We start from the raw sequence: 26,331 nt of genomic DNA, 5'->3' as shown, positions 1-26,331 counted from the left end.
ACCCCACCCCACCTTCTTGTTTACGATGACGCCAGACCCAACCTTTCAGAAGTGGTACATCACACCTTCCTTTCTGAGTGTGTGGGTAGGCCCAGGGTCCCTTTCTGCTGAGAAGTGAAACAGCAGCCGTCCAGTCAGGGACAAAAAGCTGAATGTGAACTAGCAGGGAACCTTAGCCCTGCAGCTCTCCACAAGCCAGTTCAAAAGCAGCCAGCTGCTAGATGGAAACACCCAGGGCAACTACGGCCATCAGCCTGCAGCCCAAGGCCCCCGCATCTCAGCACTGCTTGGTTGAGCAGGAAGATGAAGTGCAAGCTGGCTGTTTGTGGGCTCGGGGGGGGGTGGGGGGGTGGGGGGGTGGGGAACGTGACACTCATGGGATATGACGCCCCGGAGGCAAACCGTCTCTCCAAGGCCACAAGTGCCAGGCCTGCCGAGCCTTCAGACGCCCTCGAGGCCCCGCCTGCTAGGCCTGGCTCGCGCTGCCCGACCCTGCCCGTGAAGATCTCTGTGCACCAGCTGGGGCTCCAACCAAGCCGAGGCCACAGAGGTCGCCTGCCCGGAGGTTTACCCGGGCGCCTACGGAATGCATCTTGGACTCTGTGGACAGCTTCTGAAGGCTCAAGTAGGAAGTGCGTTGTACAGTTTCATGTACTGTCATGAAAAGGTCTTACCTGAAAACAAGTCTTAAATAAGAAATATAATCAAGGGAAATGTTATCAGTATTAACTATAAAAGCTATTATTTTCTGCAATGTGATACATATCAGGGGAGAATGAAACTGAAATACACGTACAGTATAAAGTTTAGTCACCTGGGATTCTACAATTTCTCACAGCAAAATTAACAGGTGACAACTCAGCCACAACATTTAATTTTGAAAACCTCAAAAAGACTAGGTATTATTTCAAAAACAGGAGCCTTGGATAGGAAATTCAGGTGCAGATCAGAAGCAAAAACCCTGGTCCAAGCAAAAAGAAAGGTAACCAAGGAAAAAAGGTCAATGTATGGAGACCCCAGAGGACAACAGAGGGCAATGAAGAGATGGCCAGCCCCGGAAGTGCTGTGGGCGCTGCCACTGTTCTCCAGCCCCAGAAGCACCAGCCTAGTCAATCCTTCAAGCTCTAGTCTACCCCCTGCATCCCTGAATCCAGCCTCTCCCCTGAAATCCATGGGAGTCCATACTTACCTGGAAGGGAGGAGAAAAACAACTTCCAGTGCCAAGGTTGCTTGAGAACAGGATACATTAATACATACCCATCCCACCCCCCGCCCCCAGAAACACACACACACTACCTCCCAGATGGAACCTGGAATGGTTTTTATCAATAAAATCACTATTACGCATAATATTAAATATTATATATAGTAATCATCATATATCATAATTGTACAGGGAAAGCGTGTATTAATAGGGACACTTCAGGTATACTGCAGATTAAATAGGTACCAGGGTAAGTTTGGACCTTAACCACCGCATTGCTTCTATAGAAACAACATTCCATGTCACGAACAACCAACTTTCAATCTTCTGTACTGGACACGCTTACGTATTAGGGGCTGTCTGTACTTTCATGCTTGGTTTCTGTTCCAGACTCTGCCAGCTGGAAGAGTCCATCTGAACACTGTTCCCGTGAACTGACCCAAGTAAGATTTAAGGGACGCTCCGGACAGTCATAAACTTTGAGCCTCACCCAGGTACTCCATGACACAGGAGACCGCCCACAGCTTTTTATCTGCGGCCTGTCAATTTAAAAAAAGACAAAACAGGGCGATTAAAACTCAGACAAAAACCAAAACCCGTGGACACCGAACTTGGCCACTCGGAGCCGGTTCCGTGTTACAGGCCGCTGCACCCAGCTTTCTGGCTGTTCGTGAGCACCTCTCCCAGTCTGCTGAAGGCTCGCTTCTACCCTCCATCCTCGTCAACCAGCCTTAAACACAGAGACAGAAAACAACTGCACATCAGAAGGTGGGAGCAGGCGTTCGTTGTGGTTTGCAGCCAGTCGAATGTCCCAAGGCCACAGCGCGAGAACCCACAGAGCTCGGTTCCGACACCCACAGCCAACACCACTGGCCCTGTGTCCTCAGGGAAGCAGCCTCGAGATCCAACACAGGGCTAATTGCTACTGGTGGCTGTGGTGGCCTTGGGTGAAGAGGATGGTGAGCAGGGGAAGCAAGGAAGGGAGAAATAAGACCGAGAATGTGAGGGTGAGTGCGGACTCGGTAACGAAGGCCACAACCCCAGGACTGTGTCAGTATGCCTGAACCCAGCCTATTGGGATAGAAAAGCTCCCTGCTTCCCATAACCATCTTCAACACAAACAACTTCTCTAAGGAGCAATGAGGGTTCCAAGGTGAGCAGGTTGAAGGCAGGCGAGTGCTACAGTCCCAACAGGAAATCTCTACTCCGACAAGGCATCCCCGGGCTCCAGGAAAGGCGTACATCTGGAGGAAAGGACACTGGACCAGGAAGAAAAGAACTCTCTGGTCACAAGTCTGCTTTGCGACCACTTAATCACGCCAGGCCTCGGTTCATTTGAAAAAACAACCCTGCCTCACGCCATTCACCACAATGACTTGTGTTTAATACAGGTAATAGAAATGTGTGACGCCAACTGTGAAACTAAGGGTGTTTATACACATTTGATTACATTCACATAAAAATTCCAGTTTAAAAGACAAACCTTCAAAAATAAATAAATAAAATCCAACAAGAAGCCAAACCAATCCAAAATACCCCTTCTTCACCAGATTAGACACGTCATTCTGCTCCAAGCCACAAAGCCAAGCCTGCCTAGGCAAGAACAAGGCTTTTACGTTTATTTTTATTCCTCTCCTCCATTCAAACAATACCACTCCTTTCGTAAGAACCAGAAGATGAGGGAAAAGTTGAGAATCACAAAAAACAGAATAACCTTCAGGGTGGAACCAAGGATAATATGTTAAGAAAAGAGTTAAAAACAAAAACAATGATTTTGTTTCACACGCAAATTCTTCACCTGCCCAGAATTTTGTTTTGCTGGAAATTTTCTGGCAAGATCAAAATCTCAGGAAATTCCAAACAAATGAAATTCTAAAGGCAAATTACTTAGGAAAAAGGATCTAACTTTAGAGACCCAAGCACGCTCCTCCCATTTTTGCCCAATTCTTCACTTTTATAGTGGAGCACCACACCAACCACAAAATCATATACTAACAGGAGCTCTGTGTCCTGCACGCTGACAGCTCTGGCTTTCAGTAAATGCCTCTGTTTCCTGTCAGCACTGGCCAGTCACAGCTACCAAACCTAAGGAGTTTCAACGAGGGAAGACCACCCCCCCCCCCACCCGCCTCCGCTGATACTTGGCCAGCACCGAGGAACAAGCCACAGGGCAAAGGCCCCTCCCGAGCGGCGTGGGCTGTGCGCTGCCCTGAGGCAGGACCAGCTGAGGAAGACAGAGGCGGTTTACAGGCGAGACTTAGTTCCGGCGGGTGTATTTGTGTGTGTAGTGTCTACGTATCTGAGATGAAGACTACTGGCATGAAGTCCCACTACGTGCAGCGCACTGTGAGGGAGACACCAAGATTCCACCCGGATCCGGATCCGGCTCAGAAGGGCTCCCCATCTCAGTGGAGGAGGGGGTGGCTTCACACATACTCTCCAAGGCAAGAGAGAAAACAAAGTGTGTGCTGACCCGATTGTGGGCCAGCAGCACACGGCCTGCACAACGCTTACCGAGTCAGTGCCTCCCTGCCAACCAGCTTCTGGTTCAAGGACCAAAGAGCACAGCTCATCAGCTCAGCCGGGAACTACGTGCCCAGTTCTTTCATGTGCCTGGCACTATAAAGGGTACTAAGGGACAGAAATGACTCAAACAAAAGCAATCCTGCCAGTCCTGCCCTTTCGAAGACATCTAAGCCGGGTTAGCTGGCGATAGGTACGCAAACAGGCAATTACAGGACCATGGGTGTCATTACAGTGTCACCGCACAGGGCACTATGGAAGCACAAGTACAGGGATGGGCGAGTCGGGGAGTCTGAGAAGGCCTCCTGAGAGGCCTACGCTGGGACGGGAAGGCAGAACAAGAATTGGTGAGGGAGAATGTTCCAGGCAGAGGAAGCAGCACACACAGGTCCTGTGGGGGACAGCGAGCTGGCATTTCAGGAACGAAGCTCATTCTGGAAGCTGTACCCGACTCCAAGGCCACCTGTGAGCCACTCTGAATTCAGGGGCTGTTACTACCTCTGGGTGAACAACTGAAACAGCAAAGAACAGAGAGGCAGATGAAAGCAGCGGTGTGAGGAGACGCGTGGGGCTCCCCCAGCAGAGGAGCCCAGGAGGGCGGGCCGGGGCTAGCCAGCGAGAAAGGGAGGAGCCAGAAAGGAAAGGGAAAAGAAAGGAGAGAGCGATGGAGACTGCGGTTACAGAATGTTCAAGAAGCAAACAGGTCGACCGTGTTAAATGCTGTTATGATAAGGATGCAAAGAATCCGTTGGATTTAGCAACAAGGAAGCGAACAGTGACCTTGTGAACAATTATTTTCACGGTGTGGTAGGGTGGAGTGTAGCTTCCCTGGGTCGGGGAGTGACCGGGAGGTGAACAATGGACAGAGTGACCTATTTATTTCAAACATTTCAACTGGAAAGTGCTGATGGTGGGGGAGTTGCTGCCAGAGAAAGCGTGCAAATGTTTAAGTGGTTCAAAAAAGATGGCAAAACAGATGGAGGGCTAAGGACACATCCCTAAAAGTGTCACAGAGCCATCAGAGCAAGACACCTTGCAGAGGTAGGACAGGAAGGCGTGGAGAGCACAGAGGTGAGGGCTCTCAGGATCAAAGGCTCCTTTTTCTTGTCGAGAGAAATAAGGCTTGAAGGATGGCTGGCAAACTTCAGACCCGACAGCCAGGAGCTGGGGGAGACAGATCTGAGGTTACTGACCAGACTCCTAGTGGGTCCATCTGCACAAGCGGAAGATTTTCTCCAGCAGCACTTAGGAGTGGGGGCCCAGGGAAAGACAAGCTGGTGGCTGGCTTGGTCCAGGGTGGGCTGGTCAGGTGTGCTGAGGGCAACAAGACGGGCAAAAGGGCGAGGTGGGACTACTGGACAGGCGGCATTTCCGGGGACTGACCCCTGCCTAAGGAGGGAAGGGGGGCTTGAGCTGGAAGCAAGCAGCTGAAAATCTGGCTGGTGGGGTAAATCCAGAGGAGGGAAGTAACCGAGGGAGGGGGTGTGGAGGCGCAGGGCGCTGTGACCGGAGAGTGGAAGGTCTGAGTCTAACGAGACAGCAAAGACAGAGATGACCCTAAGGGCCAGAGCACGCCTATGGGAGGGGGACCGAGAGCAGAGACACGAACTGTACAAGGTGAGGACGGCAGGCAGCCGGCCCCAGCGATCACTGACGTGGTCCGCACGGACCGCAGCCGTGGGACAGAGGGCTCGCTGGGAGCCGGGAAAATTAGGGGGGATGGAGGGATGCTGAGGGGCCCACTTAAAACATAAGCAGCACAATACAGACGAGTAATTAAACCAGTCCCCGAAGGTGATTTACTGACTAGGAGGTGAGTCCCTGCTGGGGTTCTCTCTAAGATACACCCTCCCACCTATACCTCCCTTCCAGCCCTAACTGTCCTCACTGTCTTCAGCAAATCTGAAGACACAGCATAATCAACGAACCGGAGTCTTGTCCAGAGTTTGGCCTTCTATTGAAGGTCTATTTTTATGATGCTTCCTACTCGCCTCCATCTTAAAATAGTTGCTCCCTCACACCACGCCCGCCCCCACTCCCACCCGACGCCTGGCAACATTCTACCTTGCTGTGCTTAGTGATTCTGTGAGAGGTCTAGGAACTATTGTTGCTCTACTCCATACATCTACTGCTATGGATGTTCCATAGTCTATCCATTCAGTGGCGTGTGAGTGACTCCAAAATAAAACTTTAAGGAGGAAAAACACAAACCAAAAGCACACTTAAACACCCTCCTTCACTATGAAACACTATTAAACGCCCTCCTTCACTATGAAACACTATTAAACGCCCTCCTTCACTATGAAACACTATTGAACGCCCTCCTTCACTATGAAACACTATTAAACGCCCTCCTTCACTATGAAACACTATTAAACGCCCTCCTTCACTATGAAACACTATTAAACGCCCTCCTTCACTATTAAAAGACAGACAGGCAAAGCGCCTTTTACTCTACTTCATCACCCACCATCCAGAAAAACTCTCCCCCTTTCAAATCTCTAACAACTAGCAGTCAACAATTATTCTTTAAAAAATAAAATCCAGTGTTACTTTGATACATGATCTTCAGAGCCAGAATTAGAAAAAGGGAAAAATAGATGTTTCACAACCTTAATGGTTTGCAGATATCTAATTCTGACTGTTTCTACACAGCAAAGAATGAGTCTAGTAAGTATGTGAATGGAAAACAGACAACATTCAGCAACTCATTTAGAATTGCTCAAGACGGTAATTTGTATGTTTAAATTTAAGTAATCATAAAGTCTCAGAATCTGTAATCATATCCAAAATGTTAAAATGCCTGAGAATTAAAGCTCATCGCTTAATCATTTAAAACTAGGATAAATTATCAGCAAACTTATTTTACAAGGTACCAGACATGAAAGAATCACTCAAACAAAGCCATCTATTTATAGAGAACCGTTAACACAGACCACATAATGGCATGAGCTGGCTAACACCATTAAAAATATCCTTTAAAGTTCACAGTGAATAAATGAGACCTTTATTTTTACAGTATCATCTGCAAATCAGGGGGATAGTCACATATTTTCAATTTGCTCTTAGTGAGTCAAGTTTATACTTAAAGAATCTTTTAAAAAATATTTTACATGTGAAAATGTAGCGCTGCTTTCTGTACAGACCGAAGAGCATCTGCAGGGCTTCTGGCTGCGGTGGCTGCTGTCGCTGCGATGCACAGGCGGCAGCGCGCTCAGGCTTCGGAAGGCGCGGTTCCGGGCTCCACAGCACAGGTGCAGTGGCTGTGGTGCACGGGCCTAGGTGCTCTGGGGCATGGGGATCCTCCCGGACCAGGGATTGAGCCCGTGTCTCTGGCACTGGCAGGTGGACTCTCTGCCACTGAGCCGCCAGGGAAACCCAGATGAGACGCATATAAACTGTTTCTCCTGACAGTGCCTCTGCCTGCTGTTCCTTCTCCCGAATGGCCCAGCGCCCAGGCCTATGCCAAGAGCACTCTCATTACTGAACTGGGATTGTCTCTCTTCGGCCTGTGCTGGCTGCACTGCTAAGCTTCGTAAGAGTAAGGACCGACTGTGTCTTTCTCGCGCACCACTATCCTCACTGGCCCCCACAGCCTGGCACCCAGCTCACATACTCAAATGAGTGAATGGGCTCTGCCTGAGAGGAGTGTGCAACTGGAGAACAGAAGAAGAAGTAAAGGGTAGCTAAAAGCTTCATGGAGAAACTGATCTTCAGTTACTGATTTTAACTGCACGTATACAAAGAAGTATTAAATGAGTAGTGCCATCATGTCACATGATTCTGGGCTGCTGGAACACGGAGTCAGTTCTGTCCTTCTGGGATTCAGCTTTAGGAAGGGAAAAGGTATAAACCCTAGAACAAAGATCCTGGTTGTTTTATAATGGTAAAGAATCTGCCCTACCTAGTGCTTGTACTTAAAAAAAAAAAACAACTTTATTTTTAATTAATGAATGTATTTATTTTTCGCTATGCCATGCAGCCTGCAAGATCTTAGTTCCCTGACCAGGGACTGAACCTACATCAGTGGTGGTGAAAGCACGAAGTCCTAACCACTGGGCCACCAGGGATTTCTTGCTATTGCTTGTTCTGACTTGTTACATAGCACACACGTCTATGGAGGAACAGATGTTCAAGGGAGATCAAAGCAGCAGCATCTCTTACAGTAACACGTGAACTTCTGCTGCTACACAGGTACCAAGGCCTCTCACGTCTAGTCTTTGTAATGCATAGACATATTCTTCTCATGGCTGTCATTTCCTTCACCCCTTGCCAGAGGGTACAAGGTAGAGAAAGAAACTTCGTGAATTGAGACCCACAACAAATGGTATCATTCCTAACCAGGTCACCAAGCAAGTCATTAAAAACCTTACTTCTTAGATTTTTCAGTGCAAATACATTTGAGCAAGTCATTCTTCTTATCAAGTCCCACATGGACTATCCAATTTAATTTCCAAGTTGATCATCAAAAATAGTTCATGGAAATAATTGAACATGGGACAAAAATATAATCACACTCAGTTGCTCGAGGTGGAAAAACATGGCGGCAGCTTCCAGCTTCCTCAAAATAGCAGAAGGGGGCAGAGGATGGGAGGGGAGGGGAAGGGCAGGAAGGAAAGAAGCCCCTGCTTAATAATCTTGTCCTGGCTTTCAATGTTAAGGGCCCGCCCAAGGCATTTTGACACCAGCCACCACATTTCAGGCTAGTATTCCCTTCCTCTGATTTTATCTAATGACAGCACGCTAACTACTTACAAGCCTAAACATCATCTTAAAAATCATCTTAATTCTAATGCTGATAGCAAACTCTAAAGGAAAAAACCCAGCCTGGAGTAGAGGCTCAAATTCAAGGGTCCAACGGCTGGGTAGTTCATACAAGAGAGGACAGGCTGACCGGCTGGAGAGCTGTGGTAAATGAAGGATACACACGAGTTAGATTACTAGTGTGGAGTTAGGGGGAGTGGTGCCCCTGGGCCCACCAGACCACTATCACTCTGGGTTCAGACTGTATGATCTGCAGATTTTTCAAGAGAAGTCAAAAACCCAGATTTGTAGGTAATTCCTCCTGATTTACCAACAACAACAAAAATTCAAGCTCCTCTTGTTTTTAAAGCACTGTGTGGATCAAGTCCAATATAACTGGATGGTCACCTCGTGACATATGAGTAACAGGTCAGAAATACGGACAGTGGTCACAATCTTGACCTTCTCTTTCCAGGTGCTGATCACCCAGGAGGCGCAGCACAATCCCGTCTGCAGTGGTGCAGTGTGAGCACGGCCACCAGGCCGTTGTAAAGCTGGATGTAGGACACGGGAGACCTCAGGCAGGGAAGAACATAGAAGCTCTGACACCTAATTGTCCGCCTAAAGCATTTCCTGCTCTTAAAGACCGATTTATGGTGTGTAATAAACGGCACTGCAAGTAAAGCGCTCTGCCCAGTGCCTGGGGCATACAACAGACTTCAGTAAATGTCAGCTATACTGGGTTTCATTATGAATGAGCGCACAACATGGATCAGACCGTGTGTTTCTCCCTTGAATGGGAGATATTAGTCCAATTACAAAAACCTAATAATTCTCTTTAGACATGAGAATAATTTCAGAATAAACTACATTCGTCAGTGTGGCAGTTGGTCATTTTGTAAAATAATCAATTTATGCCTACATAGAGTGCTTTATTTTTAAAGCCATAATGAAGCCGTTAAAGTTTTGATTTGAGCGAATATGGAAACTGGAAGCTCCGTCTCACTGTTAGATGTAGGGGAGCACGGAACACAGAAGGCTCCTGAATCCAGCAGCCGTGGGGCACGGAGCCCGGCTCCTCAGCAAAGCTGTCCCACTCTCCCGGCTGCTCATCCGACCACGGAGGCGCAGGATGTCACATTCCAGCTATGCAGCAAGGTTGTCTGGTCTAATCACTACATTTTTCCTGATCCTGAATGTTAACTCCTTGGAGGTCCCACAATAATTGAAGGCAGACCCAAATCCCAAACCCCGTGCTCTCCCTTCCATCACCTCCCAAGTTCCTGGGGGTACATCAGGGTGGTTCCTTAAGAGTGGGGAGCAAGGCAGTTTGGAACTAATGCTTTGAAGCAAAACTCCTGTGTGAACCTAACCAGTACTGGAAAGAGACAAAAGCCCAGTCTTTAGAAGTACAAGGCTTTATCAATGAAGGGGACAGGGTGGGAAAGGTTTCCTATGCAGTTACATCCCAGGATCAGACAGACTCTTTTAAAAAATACCCTTAAGCTGCTAGCCTGGAGCAACAGTTCCATGCCTGGAGGAAAGAATCTAATTTACCTGCTGGAAAAGGAGAGACATTACTCAGCAAAGCAATCGATGATTTTAAAAGAAAACTGCTTTGCTTCAAAGTGTCCGGCTACCGAAGTACTGAGAAAAATACGCTTTTGAAATGTCGCCAAGCGCAGAATACAGACTGAGTCCTACATTTCAACATTTGTCTTTCTAAGAAAGCATGTTTTAGCGTCAGAGGATACCGAGCAAGCTGTGAACAGGAGACCAAAATGAGCTCAAACCACAAATAACCTAACACGCTTATCACTTCCTTAAGAGCAACCTACAAAAATCAAACATTAAAGGCATTTACAAAACTAAAGGAGTGATGCCAGTTTAATCCTTTAACTTCGGCTGTATCCTTTCTTCCTTCTAAAGTGGACCTGACATGGAAACTTTACCAAAGAATGGCATTTTATTCCTCTGAAGGCAAGTACAGGGGAAACCACTAGGGCCAAGTTTCACCCTGTAAATAAAGTAGCATGTGCTGTGCGCTCCTCAGTGGTTGGAAGGGTAACCACCTCCTCAAACTGCAGATAGGAAAGTTTAGATGATGGACCACACCCATCTCCAGCTGCACTTCACAGAAAGAGCCATGGACACGCCAGACTCCTACTGCAAACCGAACCTTGCCTCCATCTCCTCCAGCCATTTATTTTTTCGTTCAAAAGGAACTTCATTGTCCAATGAACAAGTCTGTTGGGAAACAATAACAAGTAGTGGAACATGTTGTAAAAGGAAGCTTAGTTGACAAATACAGGTTCCTGGCAGGGGAGGGGGGAGGTACCAGTTTGTTAAACTTCAACTATTTTTTTTTTACAGTTATTCTGAGTGATGACTACGTTTTCGTAAGTTTTCTGAGGCAAGTTCAAGCTCGAAAAGGATGGAAACAAGTGGTTAAGAAAAGATGAGCATAAAACTTACCAACTGCTACTGTGCATTCTTCAATACTGTCACTCAAATGATCAAAAGCATTCTTACCAGTAAGTAGGAAAGCAAGGCACAGGAGCAGACCTGGCTCCTACGACGAGAACAGATGAAACGGAACTCTGCCAATGGCGCTAATATTCCCAGGATGCATTAAGAAAAACTGTCAGCAGGACACGAAGGAGTAATTAGATACACCTAGAACAGTACCATGAGAGGCACATGAAGGACCCCTGAGAGCACAGCACACATCCTGGGGCCGTGGAGTCTCAGCCAACAGTCAAGAGGCATGTGGGCTGGCTGAACCTCCAGCTCGGCCACCTCACCCCGTGCACTGGGGGTTGCTCCAGAGATGGGCTTTGCGCCTGTCAACCTGATGGGGCTTAAGGCAACTTCCTGATCCTGCACCACTCTGCTTCACCCCACTTCTTAGGATGATGATCTGAAAGACCCTGGCAATAAGGAAGTGGCATCCAGGCAGTAGGGGGAGATCCAGGAAGTGGCATCCAGGCTGGGAAGATCCCCTGGAGAAGGAACAGGCTACCCACTCTAGTATTCTTGGGCTTCTCTGGTGGCTAAGACAGTGAAGGAGCTGTCTGCAATGTGGGAGACCTGGGTTCAATCCCTGGGTTGGAAAGAGCCCCTGGAGGAGGGCATGGCAACCCACTCCAGTATTCTTGCCTGGAGAATCCCCATGGGCAGAGGAGCCTGGCGGGCTACAGTCCATGCGGTCACTAAGAGTCGGACACAACTGAGCAACTACTCACACACAGCACATCCACGTGACAGAGAAAAATACTGGCGACACTTAACTCTAAGATGCTGTCAAAAAACAGCTCAAATTAGGGTAAAAATAGAGCAGAACAAGAACAACAAAAAGCAGAAAACTCCCTCTAATACACCTCTAAATATCTTCTGAGAGGCCTCTTCTCTCTGTGCGAAGGCCACACAAATATTGACTAGCCACTGAAGCATACTTCACCTTTATCCCTGCAGAAGCAAACTCAGGCCTGACTCTTTGAATAGTGAAGCAATACAAGGTCTAAGAGAGATAAATATAACAGCGACAAATGTTTAACCACCAAGGGAATTTAAAGCTGATTTACCCTATTATGACAAATGCAGCTTGCCTATTTGTTCTCCTGAGTGAAGTTATATTCAGAAGTGATTTCATGTGCAGACATTTTTAAGTGACCCCCTGTTCTTCAGAAAACTCCAACTATTTGGAGTGATTACTTGATGTTCACCTCTCTGTAAGCAATTCACAGCAGTGCACAATTCTCTGAGTAATCAGGACTCATCAGAATAAAAACTAGCTAAGCTGTTCCCTGGGACTTAGTGTGGCAGTTTTTAAATGTGACTCTTCAAAAGGAAGAGTTGCACCAATAACAAAGCCATTCGGTAAGAAGAAAAAAGTCAGGGGGGAGAACATTTAATAACAGAGTAATGGAGATAAGGGAGAGCTTTCCTTCTCCAATCACTAACTAGTAAACTAGAAAAGCAGCCTTGGAACCCTAGCTTTGCTATGCTCATCTTATCTTTGCAAGTGGTGCTGCTGGCCCACATAAGCCACAAACACAACCTAGGCTTTTCCTCCTCCATCCATCAAAGCAAGCACGCCTCACTCAGTCTTTGGGAAGACTGCTCTGCAAGTAAATGAGCCCAGGACACAAGGCGACTTGGGCCCAAAGGTTTGCTTCAACAAGTGGTTAACCTTCTTCTATAAGGACTCACAATTTCCTGGCACAGTACTAGATTAATAGTAGTAGGGAATATGTGTATTTTCCTGAGAAAAATACAATCCTTAAGGGTCCCTTTGCTAATAAGTCATGTTTACTGTGTGGTTCTGTGCTGCAGAACTCCTTAAGCACCAAATCTAATTACCATGGGGTATCCATAAAACTTTTGGAGAAAGAAATGGCCACCCACTCCAGTATTCTTGCCTGGAGAATCCCATGGACAGAGGAGTCTGGCGGGCTACGGTCCAGAGTCACAAAAAGTCAGACACGACTTAGCGAGTAAATCACAATAACCACCTGTAAAACTTTACATACAGCCTCAGTAGAATCATAAGCATTTGGAACTGCAAATTAAATCAGGTCACAAATTTAAAACGAAGAAAACTGAAAATCATGTATCAGTAGTTATTTTCATCTGCAGTGTGACCTGCACTGCAGTATGACTGACTGATGGGGGCGGGGGGAGTGTGTGTGTGTGTGTGTGTGTGTGTGTGAGCTTCATTTTCCTTTGGCTGTTTATTTTGGTAAAGAAAAGATCTTACGTGGGAAATGGTCTTGTTCCTAGCTTTCAGACATTCAGAATTTACAGACTGTCAGTAAGTTACTTGTGATTACATCACGCTGCCTTGAGAAAGGGGAGGGCAGCTGTCAGGCAACTCTGAAGCCCAAAGTGAAGCGTTCTTTCTCAAACGCTGGAGCCTCGGTACTTTGTTCGCAAACATGGCAGCTGTGTATACTAACATACTCTTCAAATGAATTTAGACCAGATGTAGGTTTCTTTCTAAAATTACAACATACAGGGCAGCGACTCTTCGTGTACCTAGCTGGGGTTGAATCTTTCGTAAGTTCTCAAGAATCAGTTCCTCTATCTTTACAGGAAAAACCACCAATTGCTACTTCGAGAAACTGCAAGCGTAACTTACATGTCAGTGCCACTCATTTTCCCACATTACTGCACCAAAGCAACCCCACTTATTAAAAAGGTTTCAATACCTCTTGGGAAAAAAAGCTTTGATTCTTCTGAATCTTTAACTATACTCACAAAACTTTCATGCATTTTTGAGCCTAATTGTACCCACTGACACCCACACACCTTACAAAACTGAGCAGTCACTGCAGTGTTTACAAGGCTTACTTCAAGAACATTAAACTCTCTTTGTGAGCACATTAAAGACTTTCATTACTTGACGAGAACTTAGTGGTCAGTTAGGTAGAGGATTACTTTTACAAAGGAAGGGACTGAAGCGCAAAGCAGGGAAGGGACCCAGTCAGCCTAGTTAGTGAGAGAACCGACTAGAGAAAAAGCAAGATTCAACTGCTCTCCTGGCTAGAAGCGTGGTCGGATCAAAGGCCAAAAATGTTTGCCTTTACCATTTATACTTTGAGGAAAAAAAAGAAAAATCACAGATTTTAAAAGGGTTGTTACTTTACGGAGAACCATATTTTTAATCCCACCATAGTCAAAACGTATCTTACAAACCAGGTACATGTGAAGCCCTTCTAGAAGGCATGTGAGAATAAGTCGAGAGTGATGAGAAGAGAGTAATTCAATAATTTTTAGAGACAGATATACTACCTCCAAGTCTCCTATTCAGCTCACCCCAGGCCAAGGACAGAGCTGCTGTCACCCTGAAAGTTCCTGTGAAACACACTGGTGGTGTGAACTCCTACTGGGTAAGAACCCAAGCTTTTCTCCCAAGCCACCACAGCGGGCAGAACCAAACTGCTTCATCAAGCCACGGCTCCCACTGCGCTGGTTTTCTCTGAGTGGCCTCTGCTATTAGTACCGACACAGGCTAATCTATTAATGCGTGTGTCTACCATTCCTCCTCCCTGAGAATGTGAGTTGGGAACCATGACTCGTCTGTCTATTGCCAGGGCCCAGAGCAAAGCGCTGACAATCCATTCAACCCCAACATTTCTTAAGGCACTCTGGCCGGTGCAAAGCACACCAAGATGAATGAGAAAGATGGAAGAGCTGACTTCATAGCTTGGACTCTACAGGAGATGAGCCCAGATACGAAGAAACCACTCCCATGAGAGCACGGGGTGTGAAGGTTTAAGGACGCAGACAAAGGAGGCCAAAATCTAGTGTGAGGGGCATGCGTCTGAGCCAGAAAGAGTGGGACTGGCAGCCTAAACAGAGTGCTGAGCCAAGGGACAGAGGAATGAGAGAGAAGGGTGTCTGGAGAAGACTGCACTTTCCAGGGTGGCTAGAACAAAAGGTACACGGGAGGGAAGGGAAGGCTGGAGCCTGGCTGCCACACCAAGGAGTTTGGACCTCACAGATAAACGACAGCGTAGAAGTAAACAGAGGAGAGACAGGCTCAGGTCTGTTTTTAACACAATTACTCTAGAGATAATGTGAAGAATACATCCGGTAGGGCAGGGGAAGATGTGGAGAGATTGTTGAGGGACCTTATTAGTATGTTTCTGGCTTCACTAATTTCTGTCATGTGAAACCAGAAACGGTAGCAGCATAGGCAAACTGAGACCAGTGGGACGGTAGGAAGCATATCATGGTGACCAGTCAATGGGATGCAGCAGAGGAATCAAGAACCACTGCAAAGTTCCTGGCACTCCTGGATATTCAAAACGTGCGCCCACTGACTGGTACCAAGCTGCACTGTCTTGAACACAGTGACCCAGCTGGACTTCTCATTGTTCCCGAGCAGGGGCTGTACAAGGAAGCACGCCCAGCCTCTCTGCAGTCAGTATCAGCTGGTTACCACGAACGAATTAACATAAACACTGTAGGGAGGGATGCCAGTTTGTGCAAAACTCACATGCCATCAGGTAGGCTGATGAAAAATACATGCCATTAAGAGCACTGGACAAAAACTGCTAAAAGGATTCTGCAATTTAAATGATCAGAAAACAGACAAGTCAAAAAAAGGCGGTGGGGGGCGGGGAGGCACGGGGTGGACACAGTTATTTCAGCAGTTTAGAGACTGAAAAAAACCCCTACAGAAAATTTAAAGACTTATCATGAAACTCAATATACATTAATTACATTACTCAATACCAGAATAAAAACAGATCTGGGAGAGCTATTTGTGCTAAAATGCAAAATGCACTGGAGAGACCTTGGGGCCCAATGGTAGATAACTGAAAATCACTTGCATTACCACTATACTGGTAGGATACAGTCCATGGGGTCACACAGAGTTGGACACGACTAAGCACATATCCACCAGCTGACTTTTTAGAACCATCTGATACTCTGGTTTATGATGTACTTCCAATAGAACCAAAGTATTCCTATAAATACGTCAGTGATGTCAAACAAATAATGACAGCAAAACAGTCTTCCTTTCACTATTTCTACTTGTGCCCCCTGTTAATCTAAGAGGAGTCCAGACAATTACAAGCGTCTCTGCATGTTTCCAAAGTGGGGATCAGACACCTAAATTTAGTGCACTCAAACCAGGGCTACAAGAGAACATTTAGATCTAATGGGTCACTCAAGATGACTAGGGCTTCCCAAGCTCTCCCTGTATTTCCGTGTCTTTTTTTTTAAGTGAAGTGAGTCATAGTATATAGATCTCTTCCTCTGCACAAAACACAATTTTTCTCTGAAGAGCATAGTATTTACATAAAAAGTTATCAGGAAATTTTAATATTCGCCTTAGACTATAATGACACAAGTATAGAACAGTAAGGAATTTCAGCGGACTACTGTAACATGGTTTTAACACAGTCGGGCATTAAGTCGTATTTCACAATGAAAGCAGCTATAAAAACAAATGTCAATTGGAAGAGTGGCCCATTTTACAAAGCCTGCCTCTAGTACAGAATAAATCTTGCCTTGGAGTCACAAGCTATTGTTGCAATCTCTTTTATCTGAGACAATCAAATCATTCATACTGAGAAGTAGTGAACAGCGTCAGAGAATCAAAGAATTAGAAATGAGAGAAATACTGAAAATACCTGACCCCAACTTTAAATTACAAATGCGTAGTTTTTCCGATTTTCATTCACTCAAGCCCACTCTTCTCTCATTCTAGCTTCAAAACCAATCCTTTTCCCCATCTCTTCTCTCTTGAGCACTCAAGGCCCTCTATGTATTACTTCCACTTTTCAAACCAGACATACAATCATTTAAGTGATAGAAAACAACTTTTAAAGCCATCTGCACATGCTTTCAGAGCTGACTTTTTATAGACCTAAATGCTTATTAATGTCTATGCTATTTATTAGCATTAACGACTAAAACCAGTTATACTCACTTTATCAAACTGACAAACAGAATCTTTGCTTGAAACATTTGTTTCCTAAGCCGCCACATTTCTCAGCATGTAAAAGTGTACTTCATCCTTTGTTCTTTTCCCATTGTTTCCAAGTTTTTACATTTTTTTGTTCTAGTTAGAAGTTAGTATAGTGAGAAATAACTGCACTGCTTTGTTTACAAAAATTACCTGTTATTTTAAAAATCATAATAGACTAAGCAAGCTCAAAGTGGCTTGGTAGAAAGTTGCCTTCATTGTGATATGCCACAAAATATTTTTAACTTCCATTTTCTACCAACCATAAACACATTTCTTTGAATTTCTGAAAAATAATGGTTTTGGTAAATTGACACATACTTTGGAAAACCTGCCACCTTAAACTCAAGGGCATTTGAGTTCTGCATTGTTTTAAAATGCCACAGTTGGCTCTTAACACTTTTAACGTTAAGAAGGAAAAGAGCTTCTAATTTCGATTTTGTAAAAGAGAAATATCTGTACTGCAAAGGTGAGAAAGCCTGAGTGGATAATTCTCTAAGATAAAAGAAACCACCTCCAGAAATGTGGCAATCCATTATGAGTCTAGAGAAATCTCAACATGTAACTCATGGGACTTCAAGGTGGTAGACAAACTTAAAACAATGAGGGAAATTTAACTGAAGACCATGCTCCATGCTAGTGGGTTGCTTAACAAAGTTTTAACAATGCTTGGGTGATAGGTCTCTCACTCTGCCCTAAAACAAATCAAATTCAACCAAAACTCCTGGAGGCCACCCCTACTTGAGATGGGGTACATCATAATCAACTTCAACACTTCAGACCAAGAATTTTTTCTTTTAAAACCACTTTACTGCATTAAATTTGATGCAGAAAACTTGTCTACACATTCTCAAAGTCACTCGTGGAATTCATTCAATTCACTCAGAGACTAGACATGCAATAAGATGTTATATATTGATCGACTGTACTTATAAAGATTAGAGTGGTTATAAACATTAGTCTATCAGAAGCTAATATACATTACAGTGCAAGTAAAAAGAATCCTGTCAAATAAGCTTGATGCAAATCCACATGAAACCAAGCCTGTCAAAAAAAGGCTTTTGTTAGTCAAGCATACCAAAGAACTGCTTAAAGCTTTCTTCCTTTTTAAGTGGAGCTCAAAATAGATTTTAATACTACCAGCTGATGGGTCTCACAATTTGCCTTTTGAGCCTATAAGCCGAAAACAGCCTTCTTCCTTTACACAAGTAACAACATCTCTCTATTCTGTACATCGCTTATTTAAAATACCCAGTATGGTTTTGGTTAATCCTCACAACCCCCGCAATGACATTTAATCGGGAGCAACATATTTTCCTCACAGGATTTAGCTGCTCCTGAAAGCAGACCTCTCCATCTTTTCTATCTGATGATGCAGACATATGGGAGAAACCCCACCTCCCTAAGTTTTTATTCATGAACCACCATAGCCCACAAAGAGATGAGGACTGGGAAGACATCATCATCTCCACCCTGACCAAAGGGTCAGATGCTCGCCGGAGAAAAAGATGCTGTTTTCGAGAGGGTAAAAACGTTAACCTCCCCCCGCGCTGCCTGCCTGACACGGGGTAACCTTCTGGCCCCAGTGGAGTTGGTGCTACAGTCCTCCTGGCTTTAAAGCGCTTGAGTCTGATACTCTCAGGGCGGAGCTCACGGAGCAAATGCCTCTTCTTCTGACAGATCTTCCCTGATCCCCTTCTCTGAGACAGACCCTCTCCCCTGAAGTCACTCCCGACCTGCTGATACTCTGTTTTCGTCGTACCCCCTGTCACCATTTGAAATGATCTGCTCACGTGTTTGACTGCCCCCGTTCGACACTAAGCTAGCGGGGTGGATAGGATCTCGCGGGTCTCGTTCAGCCAACACTACCTCCAGCGCCTCCGCAGTGCCTAGCACGGTAACAGGCACGCGGATGCAGATCCATCAAATGAATGAACAGGAAAGGGGAAAGGACTGTCATCCTTGGGACTCGACGCAGCACGGCGACTAGGGGGAGAGGAAATGTAAAAGAGGGAGGGCGGGAGTACTCCTCTCCCCCCGGGGAGACAAAGGAAGGCAGTCCGCGGTGGTCCGGTCTAGGAAGGGAAGTGGGGGGTGGGGGGCGCTCTGCCCATCACCCCAAGGGACAAAGAGTGGCCGGGCCGGGGGGCGGGGTCGGGGTGGGAGGCTTCGCACCGAGAGCGGAGGCCGGCGGCTTCCAGGCTCGCGAGGTCGGTCAGCCGGGGCTGGAAGACCTGAGGAAGGTGGGGGGTCAACGGGGGACTGCGAGGCCCGGGAGAGACGCAGGCCCGCCCGGGAGACAAAGACACAGTGCGCCGGCCGCGGCCGCCGTCCGATCGGGTCCTCAAGCAGCGGGGGCCGAGGCGGAGGGCAGGACGCACAGGGAGACCGGGGCTGGGGGCGGTGTGTGTGAGGGGAAGGCTCTCGAGGCCTCAGGAAGGGCCTGCAGCGCTCCGGGGCGCTCCCGCACCTGGTAAATGGCCGCCCAGCTCCCAGCTCTGTCGATCTGCTCGAACTCCTTCTCCATCTCCATGACGGGCCGGGGCGGCTGCCGCGCCTCTCCCTCGGCCCCGCTGCGCCGTCTGCCGCTCTAGGCCGCGTCACGCTCGCCGCCCCGAGTCCCGCCGCAAGCCTCGGCTCTGTCGCTACCGCCTCCTCAGCCGCCGCCGCCGCCGCCGCGCCGCCGCTTCTTCATGTCAACCCGGCAACCGGAAGTACGCACCGCGCTGCCGCGAGCTCCGCCCCTCAGCCGGAAGGGCCAATCAGCACTCGTAGGCGTCGACAAGCACTTCCGCGGGGCGGGGTCGGGGGGCGGGGCCTGGGGCAGACATCTTGCCGCGCGAGTTCCCCCCCCTCCTTTCCCGGACTCCGGGCTTGGGCGTGGCGCGCGCCCGTTGCCTAGGCGACCCCTGGCGCCCCGCCCACGGCGCATGGGTTTGCAAACCTCCCACCCACCCCGCCCACGCGTCTTGAGTGCCCGCCGTGACGCTGTGCGTGGGGGTTCAAGTGACCTTGAAGCAGTGATGCTTCTTTCCTGCAGCGCCAGGGCCTAGGTCTCAGGGCCCAAAGCTAGAGAAGACGCGAGGAGCAAGGGAGCATTACGTGCTCCCCTTCCAGGCTCCTTCTCTGGCCCGATGTCTGCCCCGGTTTCTTGAAACTTAGAGCTTCGTGGTTTATCGGACTTTCGGGAAAGGCCCCGCTATTCTCTGAATGTATTTTCTGTTTTGGAGTCTCCTGGGCGCTGCGGAAATGAATGGATTGAGATCTTGAAATGATTTTCAATATTTCCCAAAATAGCAAGGAAGTCCTGCTCAGACTGGATTCAATGTAGCACACATTCCACGGTGCAATAGTGTTGAATAATGGCAGGTTTCCGGGCCGACCTCCAAAAGATTCGGGTGCAGGAATGTGTATTTTTCACCCGCCAACCCAGCTAATTCTGTACCTGTGGTCCTTGAAGCGCACGTGGAGAGAGCTGGTCAAGTTGCCTTCCCGCAGGTTCTACTTTAAGCTATCCACCTTTGGCTCTAGCACCTTATATGGATTCTGTGAACTTCGTGGGGTCAGAGACCCTACAGGAGGGACTCATCTCTCTTCACGGTTCCCATCTCAAGCCTCCCCAAGAGTTGTGTTGAATTCCAGCTCATTCCTTGGGTGCTTACAGTGGGCACTGTGCCTGGCATTTCAAGTACATTTTCTCGTTTAATCTCTACAACCACCCTACAATATAGGCACTTTTATTCTCATTTTGTAGATGAGGAAACTGAGGCGCTGGGAGGCAAAATCACTTGGCCAGGGTACCTTTGCATATGGGTATGGAAGCCAGGATTCTAACCCAGTCTCCAGGAGAGAACACCCTTTGGAGCCAGGCTGCCTACGTCCAAATTGCAGCTCTATTAAATATAATACTAGCTGTGCAACCTTGGGCAAATTACCTAACCCCCCTCTGCCTCTGTTCCGTCCTTTGCAAAATGAAGATAATAAAAGTACCCACCTCATAGGGTGGTGTGAAGATTGAAAGAATATGTATAGTCTTTTGGGGTCTTCCCTGGTGCCTCAGCGGTAAAGAATCTGCCTGCAATGCAGGAGACGCAGGAGAGTGGAGTTCGATTCCCGGGTGGGGAGGATCCCCTGGAGGAGGGCATGGCAACCCACTCCAGTATTCTTGCCTGGAGAATCCCATGGACACAGGAGCCTGGCAGGCTGTGGTCCATGGGGTCGCGAAAAGTCAGACACAACTGGAGCAACTGAGCACACACACAGCACAGTGCTTTTAGTCTGGTAGGTGGATCAATAGATATGAGCCCTGTTATTATACTCCATCAAATAATAGCAAATGGGAGGTAAATTATTATTGGGTAAATGCAGTTAGTTTGCTAGGCAGTGTCTTTAGAAACTATTTCATGGAGGGGGAAATTAACAAAAGATGTCCTTTCAAGTGAAAAGTTTGGGAACCCCACACTTGGCAGTTGCCTAATTTAAGTCTTAGCTATTTGACTCTCCAGGTCCGTGAACTCTTCCTGCCCTTGTTTCTTTAAGTGCTTGTTTATCTGGAACTCACAGAAGAACTCCTTGAAGGGGACAGAGAACAAGGCTGGTTCATTCCTCTCACATGGGCTAAGCTAAGTACATCAAATGCCCATATGGAGTCCAAGTGGCCCTCAAATGCCCATATGGAGTCCAAGTGGCCCTCAAATGCCCATATGGAGCCCAAGTGGCCCTCATGTCTTCAGGGAGTGCCACCCAGTGACTGGAGCGGCTTTGAGTGGAGCCAGCGCTATGCACAAGATACTGGTGAAGGAGTGTGGTGGGGTGCAGGGTCCATGTGTGTTTAGTGGATGTATTAGTTACCTAGGGTGACCCTAGCGAATTACCAGCAATTTTGTTGGCTTGAAACAACAGAAATAAATTTTTTGAACAGTACTGGAGGGCAGACGTCTGAAGTCAACATGTTGACAGGCCACACTCCCTCTGAAATCTCTAGGGAGAATCTTTGCTTCTTCCAGCTCCTGGTGGCTTCAGTTGTTCCTCAGCTTGTGGCAGCATGAATCTGGTCTCTGTCTTGTCTTTCCTCAGTTTTCTTCTCTGTCTCCTCTCCCTCTGCCTTACTCGTTGAAGGATATCCGTCATTGGCTCTGCTGCTGCTGCTAAGTCGCTTCAGTTGTGTCCGACTCTGCCCATAGATGGCAGCCCGCCAGGCTCCCCCGTCCCTGGGATTCTCCAGGCAAGAACACCGGAGTGGGTTGCCATTTCCTTCTCCAATGCATGAAAGTGAAAAGTGAAAATGAAAGAGTACTGGAGTGGAGTGCCGTTGCCTTCTCCGGTCATTGGGTCTAGGACCTACTCTAATGCAGGGTGACTTTGCATGGCCAGGTGATCCAAGGTGATCTCGCATTGAGATCCTTGAATTAATTACATCTGCAAAGACTTTTTTTCTGAATTAGGTTACATTCTAGGTTCTAGGGGATAGGACTCAGGTATATCTTTTTGAGGCCCCCCCACTCAACCTACCACAATGGCCGAGGGTAAAACTTTGTCACAATATTGATTCTGAATGAAACCCCTCATTTCAGATTTCAGTTAGTCACTATTATATCCATTCTTCACATAGCAGCCAGAAAGTGCTCTTAACTTTTAGATCATGAAAACTTATACGTAAAATCCTCCAGTAGTTACCCATCCTTATTAGAATGAAACCCAAATAAGTCCTAACCTTGGTCCATTTCACCAAGCTCTCTCCTTTTTTTTGTACTCTAGTCCAATTCTCTAATTCACTGAATGAGTTTCAACCTCAGGACTTTTGCACCAGCTTTTCCTGCTGTCTGGATCTTCTTGCAGTTCTTCTCACCCTTAAAATCCCAGGTAAAATGTCCTCTGCGTACAGGTCTCTAACCACCATCTCTAAAATAGACCCCAGTCACTCTCTTACAGTGAGCTTGTATTTTTTCATTTCTTGGCATCACAGAGTTCATCTCTGTGTTAAATCCCCCTCTTTATTCGTGGGCTTGTTTCCTTTCCCTGTCCCCACCCCCCACTAAAGCATTCCATGAGGGTAGGGACCCCGACCTCTTGGGCAATGTCCCAAGCCCCTGATATTGGGTTGGGAGGAGAGACTTGAGTTGCTGGAATCTTCTCCAGCTCTCTGAGGCTTGGCTCTTGTCCATAACACTCTGCCAGTTCCCTGCTAAGGCCTGGCCTAGAACTAGCCAAGGCTTGGTATCCCCTAGAGATGTGATGGTGATGTTGGGGAATCTTTTAGTGATGACCGGTTAGAAAATAAACAAACGACCATGTGTCATGATAGCTAAAACCTTTTCCTGGCAGGCCTGCCTAAGGGATGGTCTCACGCGATTTCCCAGGTCTTTCCTTCACAGATTTAGCTAATGGAGGAAATCAATGACCCATTAAACTTTTAAAAATGTCCTAAAGAGTTGTCAGTAGAGAAGGGTGGCTATTTACCAAGCCTCGGACAGATCATTGACTCCTGACTTAGCAGTGTCAGCAAGTTTCCTGGTAAAAATCCATCCCAGTCTTTTTTTCTCGGAGATGGACCGGTGTTAGGAGCTTGGGATTCAGGGGGAGAGCAAACTAGTCTCCGATGCGATGTCGCTTCCTCAGAGAGGCCCCTTCTGATGCCCCCAGGTAAACAGTGCCCCGAATCCCTGTTCCTTTTCAGCACCCATCAGGCCTTTGAGGACATATTTTCTCCCTACTGTTACCACGTGGTGTTATCTCATACATTTTTCTGTGTTCGCGTCTACCACTGCATGTAAACTCCATGAAGAAAAGAGACAAAGTCGATCTCAGTGTTGTCTTCCTTGAGCTACAGGTCATTCCCAGATGGGCCCACCAGACCTTGGAAGGTTCCAGAAGTCAAGATAACAGGGCTTTTTTCTACCTCATAGACTCGGACCCCTAGAGTCCTCAGGGGCCCCCAACTCCTTCTGTCTGCCTGTGAGGATACACAGCCAAGAAGGGACATGGCCCTGCCCTCTGAGATTCACAGCTGCTCTCCTGAAGAGGTCTGGGCACCTCGACCAGTCGGCTGATTTGGTGACAGCCAAACACATCCCTGAGATGGGATAACTGACTCGGGACAAAACCCAGGCCCCGCAGCACAGACACTGGGTGCATAGAGAGAGCTCAGCCATGGGTTACAGACATGCTAGGTGTGATGTTGCATTTTATTTTTTAAAAATAGTTTATTTTGGCTTTTTCTGTAAAAAAAAATAAAATAAAATTGTTTTACCTTGGCTGTGTGGCACGTAGCATCTTAGTTCTCTCACCGGGGATTGAGCCTGCACCCCCTGCAGAGGAAGTGTGGAGTCTTAACCACTGACCGCCAGGGAAGTCCTGATCTCGCATTTTATATTTTCCAACAGTCCTAAAAGTCTGGTGTGATTCCATTTTGTGATGAGAAAATGGGTAAAAAGAGGTGAAATCAGTGAATACCCCAATATAGAATGCTGCTCTGAATGCAGTTGGTTAGAAACTTCTAAACCCTGGGTTTGCTGCTTGCTACCTTTCAGGCTTTGGGCAAGTTGCTTAACCTTCTAGTGTCAGCCTGGATGCTTTCCAGTGAGAAAAGCTCAACTGAGAGTAGCTTTCACAAAATGGGGAATTCACTGGCTCATGAAACTGGGAAGTCCAAAAGTGGCTTGCTTCAGGCACAGCCGCGTCCAGGGGCTCAAACCTTGTCACTGTGACTCTCTTCCACTCCTGCTGTCTCGGTGCTTCCCTCTGTGTTAGCTCCACTCTCCTCGCCAGGTACCCAGGACGGCCCTGGCAGCTCCAGGCTCACTCCTTGCCAACTCGGCAACCCTGGCAGAAATAGTGCTTTTCTTCCCCTGTGGTCCCAGCACCAGTCTTGGCCTTGACTCTCATTGGTCCACTTGAGTCTCATATGCCATCTCTAAGCCAATCACTTTGTCTAAGGGAAATATTGGCAAATAAGTAAACTGAGGCCCAGAAAGGTCAATTTTTTAACCGAGGTCACACAGCTATAAGTATGGAAGTAGGATTTAGATAAGAGGCAATCTGGTTTCAGCACCTGTGCTCTCAGCCACAGTCTCTGCAAGAACTCCCATGAGCTCTTAGCAAATAATAACCATGTGTGCGTGCTAAGTCATGTCTGACCCCATGGGCTGTAGCCCACCAGGCTCCTTTGTCCATGGGATTCTCCAGTCAAGAATAATGGAGTGGGTAACCATCCCCTTCTCCAGGGGATCTTCCTGACCTAGGGCCCACCCCAGGTCTCCTGCATTACAGAAAGATTCTTTACCATCTGAGCCATTAGGAAAGCCTTAATAATGAACCATGGATACATGATAATCGTGATAATAATTATCACAACAGCATGGTGAAGCTACTACTATTATTGTCCCACATTTGAACTGAAGCACAGAAAGTTTCACAGCTCACTTGTAGTTACATGGCTAAGAAATGGTGGTGTCAGAATTTGAACCCAGCTCAGCTCTAGATGCTGTCTCTAATTCTGAAATTCTATGACTACATTTGAGTCCTGCACTGTTTCAGAACTCACAGGAAGATTAGCAGCCCAGAAGCTCCTCCCTTACCTCCTCTCGGGACCTTCCCCATCCTTGCGAAGACTCTCCCACCCGCACCCCCCCACCCCGGCCCTCACCCTGCCGCCAGCCCCACAAAATATTTCAGACTTGACTCCAAGCCGTTAAAAATAAAAACAAAAATAAATACATAAATCTAATCTGGACCTGCCTCTTTTGTAAGGGTGAGTTCCCAGGGACTGGAGGGGCAGGCGCTCAGGGGAACTAGGGGAATCACGTGTCTTCTGAGAAAGGAGGGTGTGGGGTGGTGAGTGAAGCAGACAACCTTCGAGCAGGGAAGTTTGACTCAATGATGGAAACTAGACCTGGCCCCATGCTTTCAGCAAAGAAAGGTTTCCAGAGGCCACCCCACTACAGTGGTTCTGGGCGTAGATTCTGCAATCCGGCTGACTTGGGCTTATGTGCCCTTGGACAGGTTACTTACCCTCTCTGATTGTCAGTTTTCTGCCTTTTACATTAAGACAGGGATGTGACGGTTGAATGAGTTGGTGTCTGAGCCTTGTCTCTGGTTCAAGGACAGGACTCCATAAACATGGCTGTTATTATTGCAATTGCGTAGGTTGCTGAGTGAGAAAAGCTACCACCCGGTCCCAGATGTTTTCATGGTATATGTTGTCACCTCCTACTTTACATCTCTAATTTTTGGCATGCTGCTGGAGGTAAGAAGGGCTGGCTTTGTGGGTGTGTCTCTCATCTGGTGGCTCAGGGGTAAAGAACCTGCCTGCTAATGCAGGAGACACAAGAGATGCAGGTTCGACCCCTGGGTCAGAAGATCCCCTGGAGGAGGAAATGGC

The 26,331-nt window shown here is 47.3% G+C and overlaps 1 protein-coding gene across 2 annotated transcripts in view; it reads right to left on the bottom strand.

Moving 5' to 3' along the window:
* Window positions 1-19,723, bottom strand: part of PTPN1 (protein tyrosine phosphatase non-receptor type 1) — a 64,731-nt gene extending 45,008 nt beyond the window's left edge. The window contains exon 1 of one of the 2 annotated variants that reach the window (XM_069548825.1): window positions 19,423-19,723. In XM_069548825.1, coding sequence (XP_069404926.1) covers window positions 19,423-19,485 — 63 coding nt within the window. In that variant the 5' untranslated portion in view covers window positions 19,486-19,723. The remainder of the gene's footprint in view (window positions 1-19,422) is intronic. The other variant, XM_069548826.1, reaches the window with a different exon arrangement.
* Between the last annotated feature and the right edge of the window lie 6,608 nt (window positions 19,724-26,331).

This window comes from Ovis canadensis, chromosome 13, assembly GCF_042477335.2.
Source record: "Ovis canadensis isolate MfBH-ARS-UI-01 breed Bighorn chromosome 13, ARS-UI_OviCan_v2, whole genome shotgun sequence".
Lineage (NCBI taxonomy): Eukaryota > Metazoa > Chordata > Mammalia > Artiodactyla > Bovidae > Ovis > Ovis canadensis.
The sequence above is the reverse complement of the archived record's forward strand: the minus strand, read 5'-3'. Positions and strand labels throughout refer to the sequence as shown.